Below are 7,053 nucleotides of genomic sequence, written 5' to 3'. Positions count from 1 at the left end.
TGCAAAAATGTGTGAAGAATGAAGTCCCACATTGGTGGGAACTTCTAAAGGGATGTGGCTTGGTGGTTATAAAACAAACCCCTTGCCTCCCTTTGTAATACATCCCATTCTCTCCTTTGTTCTCTCCTTTGTTCTCTCCTTTGTTCTCTCCTTTCTTGTATTCTCATAATTTTGAGAAGTTTTTTAGTGAAAAAGAGAGGTGCTGTAAATTTCTTTCAGTAGAATAAATTTTTTTTTTTTGTCTATTATTAGTATTTTCTCTTCTTTATTTTAGTTGTGTGTGCACGTTTGGTAGTGTGAAAGTGCTATACGAGATAGAGAGGTTCAACGGCAACAATTTTGCGTTGTGGAAATTGAAGATGAAGGCAATTTTGAGAAAGGACAATTGCATAGCTGCAATTGAAGGAAAACCCGCAGAAATGACGGAGCAGAAGTGGAAAGAAATTGACAATAACGCCATCGCGAATTTGCACCTATCAATGGCAGATTCAGTGTTATCCAGTGTGGCGGAAAAAGAAACAGCAAGGGAGATTTGGGATGCCCTCATAAAATTATATGAGGTGAAGTCTCTCCACACAAGAATATTCGTGAAGAGTGGTGTCAACTACTTATAAGGTTGGACTCACATCTCATTGCTCATTGACTTCCCGGTCAAAAACCTCCCCCTTGATACTCCTAACAGTGGTATCAGAGCCGATGGTTGGCCTTGGTGACCAAGGCTCAGACGAGGGTAATGATCCCTATATCGAAAGTCTTCTTGGCAAGGGTTCCAGGAAAGCGAGACCCGTTAAGATGAACGGCGGTATAGAGGGCTAACTCGTGGTTGAATGGGGATGCTTCCGCTGAAGGGGGAGCTGTAGAGGGAGTGTACCAATGACTCACCCTTGAGGGGGAGATTGTTGGGAATCCAAGTGTGAGTCTAAGTTCCACATTGGAGAGAAATGAGAAAGTAGAGTGGTTTATAAGTGGGAAGACCCATTAACTCATTGCCTTAAAGTTTTGGGTGAAGAGTGGTGTCAACTACTTATAAGGTTGGACTCACATCTCATTGCTCATTGACTTCCCGGTCAAAAACCTCCCCCTTGATACTCCTAACAAAATGTTTATTCAACAAGGAAATAAGAGATGAAATTTCAACATGAGAAGAGCTACCTATTATGATAATATCGCGTGGAGCCTTTCTTGCTTGCTTGCTCCGACAAGTGTTTTCTTCAATGGTGATGTATCAAGTTGCTCGCTTATGAAATTTGTCTATATTTTCCGGAGATGCCATGACAAAATTGAAGAGAATGATAAAGATATCATACTCCACACTAAGGTCAGATATGATATGCTCAGGTGTTTCCAGTGCCTATACTCATGGCACTGTCATGGATCAGTGTTATTCTCTTCGATTTTTCATTGCTCCCTCTTCATCCCTTATCTCAGCCACTCTGTCATCTTCATCTACAATTGTTGAGAAACAAAACTTCAGATATGTCTACCATAGAATTTGAAATGGTTAGATGTTAAAGATTATGCAAGTGCGTTTGATATAAGATAACATGAATGTTCTATGTAAATAAAATATAAACAAAATGTTAGGTTTCTTTATAGTTGCAATTCCTGTCAAGTATCAAACCGAACAATTAAGTAATTTAGGAATTATTAAATGTGAAAGGGAAAGACATGAAATGAAACATAACGTTGACAGAAATAGTTTTTCATTGTTAGATGTTGATGAGTAAGTCAAAGAAGGAGAATCACCTGCTGACCATCCTTCCTCACTGAATCCATCTACCGTCAATGTTTATCCCACGGACATGGCTGATTTTAGGCCAAATTTTACGATCCTTTATGTGGCATCGTTTCTGCAGCAAGGGACATCTGTTAATGCTTAATTTTATTAGAGAGATGGGCAGCCTTTCTCCCACGATATTCGCCAGCTTTTTACAACTTTGAATGTGCAATTCTCGTAGCGATGTGAGATGGAGAAGGCCCTTGCACTCCAACGTCTCCAGACTTGAAAAACCAAATAGCTGCAAAGACGTGAGGGAGGGAGGCAACAAACCCTCCTTTGGGAAGGAGTTGATGCCATCACATGGACCCCAGACTTTGAGATAGGTAAAGATGTCCTTGGATACCCATTGTTGGCCGCTCAGTAGTTTCTCACAATTGTTGATCTCTACTATTCTCAAGTTAGGTGGCATACCCCCTTCAGGAAATGACTCAAGTTGTTGGCAGTTTGATATGCTAAGATATTCCATCTTTGGGAGAAGAGTACACATCTGATTGGGCAACGACTTCAGCTTATCACAGTCATAAACAATGAAACGAGTCAAATTGGGTGCAGACAATGCTTCTCCCGAGAATGACACAAAGTTGGGGCAACGGCCAATCTCAAAAGAACTCAAACTCTTAAATGAATCTGACCCTAAGACTGAAAGTGATTCCATATTTTCACAGTTTGTGATTTGCAGACGTATGAGATTTGGAAAGCTAACTAGTGGGAGAGACGTTAGTGAATCACAACTACTATTTACTGATAGTGATTCCAGTAATTCATGTTTGTGTTGCATTGGGAATTTGAGTTTGTTTAATCCACTGATAATCAGAGTTTTCAGCGATATAGGAAGATGATCACCTGGAAAAGATATGTCTGACGAACAATCCTTAATTGACAAATGATGGAGGCAAGTAGGTTGAATGTTAGTGATGGCCTCCATCATGGACTCTACCACTGGGCTTCCTTCTATCTCTATACGTTCTACCAAAAGAGGAAAAGAATGAAATGCTACTTTGTTGCTTTCACTTATCTCTAATGTTCGAAGGGTGGGAGTCCCTGGAACAGAAGAGACAAGAAGCTCGCAATTTCTAATCGCGAGTGTTTGCAAAGCAGGAAGGTGATCAGGCAAATCTCCCTTTAGTTTGGGGCAGTTTTGTATATAAAGATCCTTGAGCACAAGAAAAGCTTCTGAATCAAAGGCAACCCACGCCTCCCAACAAGGCATATTATAAATGTATAGAGATTCAAGGGATGGAAAGGGCGTCACAGATGAACAATCATTCTTCTTATAAAAGCCCGCATCAATAGTTTTCACCGAAATCATGTTCGAAATATGTAAGCGCCTGAGAGACAGTAGTTGCCCAAGTGAAGGAAGCTTGGAACAGTTGTTACAATTATGTAAACTTAGAATTGTCATGCAATAGTATGAACAATTCTCCATCCATTCTGGAAATCTTGTTCCTTTATAGCCGCTTATTGAAAGTGATTTCAGGTCTTGGTGAGGTTGTAAGTTGCTGAGTACATCTAATTCAATTTGGAAGTTGGTGCTATTGTCGTTACGTATAGACCATTCCAAGGATAAGTCGTTTATGTGCTTCTTATCCATTAACCTGGCCTCTAATGCTTCTTCACCTTGAGTAACATTCTCTAGTTTCTGAATACAAAAGGAACCATGGAGATTTGGAAGTCCTCTCAGTTCTTTGATGCTATTCTCTATATGCTTACCGGCAATATAGAAATCCAAATTCTGCATTTGATTTAGTTTCCTCATTGCTTTAGGCATCTCCTTTATGGAAGTATTAAGAATTTCAAGATGACGCAAGTTTACAAGATTTTGCATGGCACCAGGCAACTTAGTCAGCTCAGAGCAACAATACAACTTCAAAGTCTGTAGATTGTATAGATTACACAATGACTCCGGCAGTGTTGCTATACCTGTATAAGAGAGATTTAAATAACGCAAATGGATCAATTCACCTATTGAATCAGGCAGAGCAAGCACACTTTGGAAGTCACGAAATGATAAAACTCTCAAGTACTTGAGCATCGACCCTATAATACGTGGTGCCTTTTCATTGTTGAATGGAGAATCTTTATAATTGATCGGCAAGAAAGTTCTTGAAAATTTAACTGTTTCAAAAATTTCAATATCCGAGACTGGGTCACTGAATCTTGTAAAAGACAAATGACGAGTCTTTCTGTTAATTTTGGTTCCTTTACTAAGTTCATCTGCTCTGAAATAGAATTCCCCGCCAAGGAAAGTTGCTAGATCGTGCATGAGGTCATGCATCAGAAAACAATTACCTGAAGTCCGATGACTTGAACTTTGGAAAAGCGATCTTGAAACCAATTCGTCAAAATACTCCTTGCCAACTTGTTCTAAAGTCTTTTCTTTTTTTGGTTCTTTTACAAGATCTTCAGCCATCCACAACAGGATCAGTTCATCCTTTTGAATTTTGTAATCTTTGGGATACAATGAACAATAAACAAAACACCGTTTTAAATGTGGAGGAAGATAATTATAACTAATTCTAAGTGCTGGAATAATTTTACACTGACTTTCAGGAAGTTCCCAAATGTCACTTTCAAGTACATTATTCCAATCCCTAATAGCGTGTTTTCTTCTCAACATTCCTCCAAGTGACTGTGCTGCTAAAGGCAATCCATTACACTTTTTAACAATCTCTTTTCCAATCTTTTCTAGAGTTCCTCTGTTCCCACTGCCTCTTGAGACAGGAAATGCATGGTTTGCAAACACCAACCAACAATCTTCATTTGACAATTTGTTTAGATGATACACTTTAACACTATGAAAAGGGACTACAGCCGCTACATTTTCATTGCGGGTTGTCATGAGAACTTTGCTTCCCCTAATCCCACTTAGAAATGGCTTCGTAAGACTACTCCAACTATCACAATCCTCCATCCAAACATCATCCAATACAATCAAGAATCTTTTACCCCTCAGTTTGTCCCACAAGTCAAGTTGAATTGAGTTTAGATCATTCAATTTACAAGGCTTTTGAATAATTTCCTCTATCATAGTTTTTGTGACCTTCACAATATCAAATATATCAGAAACACAAACCCATGCCTTTAAATCAAATATCTGCTTCAATTTGCCATCGTTGTACACAGATCGGGCCAAAGTGGTTTTTCCAACCCCACCCATGCCAACTATAGGGATCACAGACACTTCTTCACCATCACTGCTATCTTCTAACACCAACTTCATAATGGTTTCCTTGTCTTCATACCTACCGTATATATGATATCTATCTTCCAGAGATGTTGGCTGAGGTTTCCATGGCTGGTTGTTCTCCACAGGAATATCTTTCAAATCAAGATTCTGCTTTTGTCTCAAAATGTCATCTAATCTTCCCAGTATGTCTTCCAACTTACTAATACTAAAAATTTTCTTTCTGTTGAAAAGATGTGAAAAGGAATTGGTTACCTCCTTTTGAGTAGCAGCTTTCGTAGAAACTTCAAGTAAGTCATCAACCTCGTACACAACATCATTGAGAAGATCGAGCCACTCTTTGACATTGGAGTCTGTGATTTGCCTCTTCTCAGCATCATCAAGCACAACTTTAACCACTAGCAGCTGGCTCCTCATCTTTTGAAGCAACTTGTCAGGCTTCTTCCAACGGATGAAGTTTACAAGCTCAGGGGAAGCTAATTTGTCAAATACAACCTCAATGAAAGCAGAAAGGAGTGCACCACCTACAACAGATAATGCCATGATCTCAACAGCAAGCAAGTGATTATTTATCTCAAAGGAAAGGAATCGGTTGCAGAAAACTGTTTGTTGAGAGATGTGATCGGAAAGGAAAGCAATTTCAGTCAACTCTCTTCCCTTAAGTTGTACAGTTCTGAAATACCTACTCTCAAAATTAGCCGTTAGATGTTACAAATGGTAGACATTCAAGATGCCTACCTGAAATGTTTGGTGGTGGTGGGTGTCATTTTCAAAACTGAAGGTTCTTGTTTCCATGCTTTTTGAACGCGGAACGTCAGGAAATGTATGTACCATGTAAATTCACCATGCATATATTATTTAAAATTTCAACGGTTGAGATTGAAGACCGTGAAATGGAATACCAGTTTTGTATTTTTTAGGTTTGTTCTCATCTAATATTTCAAAGAACTAGAGGGTATAAGTTGATTTTAGTTAATTAAAGACATTTAGTATATTTTATTTTTCATTTTTTCAGTGTCTATGAAAAGAATTATATAACATAGTGAAATTGTTTGTCGTACATCCTCGTCCAACTATTGGTAATGACACAATACATGTAGCCGTGATTGAATAAATATGTGAAAAATATAACAAATTGAGAATGACGCGGGAAGACGGAACTTTGGAAGATGGAGAACTTGTATCCTTAATGTTCATCTGCAAGCATCTGATGATCCCCTTGAGTAGGTTTGCAACACTTGTATGCCGCCTGTACAGTGCTCATTCTGTTTGGGTGCATAACTCTTGTAGACATAATAAATCAGTCAAATTCTAAGGATCGTGATATTCCAACAACAAAATTTTAACACATTTTTAACAACGCCGGGTGTCAGTAATGTATTGGTCCAATTTTTGTTCTTTTATTTATGAAATTGTGACATCGAAATTGATGAGAGCTTCAGAAAATTTGGAATTCCAAATATACCCCTTGCCTTATTTCATTAAAAATCACCATTCTCTTTCTTCCTTCTCGTTCATCATTTTCGTTCTAACTCTCTCTTTTGGTTTTCGGTCTCCCTCTTTCTTGTGGTTGTCGCTCTTCCTTATCGTTCTCCTTCTACGTTTTTGTTACATCTCTTCGTTTTGGTCAATGTCGTTCTTCGACGAGCAAGGTAAATGCATTCGTCCTTCATTTTGTACATTGCGTTTTCGGTTTGGATTTTGGGTTTTCCTTGTTAATTTTTTTTTGTTTTAGGGCTTTTATGTTTTGTTTATTGTTGATGCAGTTGAGGGTTAGTCACTCCTTTTTAACAAAGTATATTTCTACTTTGAACGAGCATTTGATAGAGGAGCACCGGTCACTGATTGCGGAAATGGTGGACAAAGTGTTTTATGTGAAGAACCGTCCATGAACATTGGATTTTTTTTCCCTGGGAGGCATGTCCACCAATCCACCCCCAATGAAGACCTAGGTGAGGATAAGGTCACGAAGGCGTTACAAGAGCAGAGTGCTTAGGACTCCTTACACTCGATTTCTTATAATAAAATATGAGCGATATTTGTATAGATTTCTTAAGAGAAAGTAATACAAAATTGTACATAGATGAAC

General features: G+C 38.5%; 1 protein-coding gene across 1 annotated transcript; it reads right to left on the bottom strand.

The window, feature by feature from the left end:
- Positions 1-273: 273 nt before the first annotated feature.
- LOC108347103 (putative disease resistance RPP13-like protein 1) lies at positions 274-5,703 on the bottom strand. Its single transcript, XM_017586228.2, has 2 exons — positions 1,747-5,703; positions 274-1,446 (listed from the first exon to the last, which is right to left on the bottom strand). Exon 1 carries the CDS (start codon positions 5,505-5,507, stop codon positions 1,764-1,766), a length of 3,744 nt encoding a protein of 1,247 aa, XP_017441717.2. The 5' UTR covers positions 5,508-5,703; the 3' UTR covers positions 274-1,446; positions 1,747-1,763.
- Positions 5,704-7,053: the final 1,350 nt, after the last annotated feature.

The sequence above is a fragment of the Vigna angularis genome, chromosome 9 (genome assembly GCF_016808095.1).
Source record: "Vigna angularis cultivar LongXiaoDou No.4 chromosome 9, ASM1680809v1, whole genome shotgun sequence".
Classification (NCBI taxonomy): domain Eukaryota; kingdom Viridiplantae; phylum Streptophyta; class Magnoliopsida; order Fabales; family Fabaceae; genus Vigna; species Vigna angularis.
This window is presented reverse-complemented; position numbering and strand designations above follow the sequence as displayed.

Bases quoted from the DNA above. Each gene is read 5' to 3' on its own strand.
- LOC108347103 (XM_017586228.2), bottom strand. From the start codon at position 5,507: ATGGCATTATCTGTTGTAGGTGGTGCACTCCTTTCTGCTTTCATTGAG.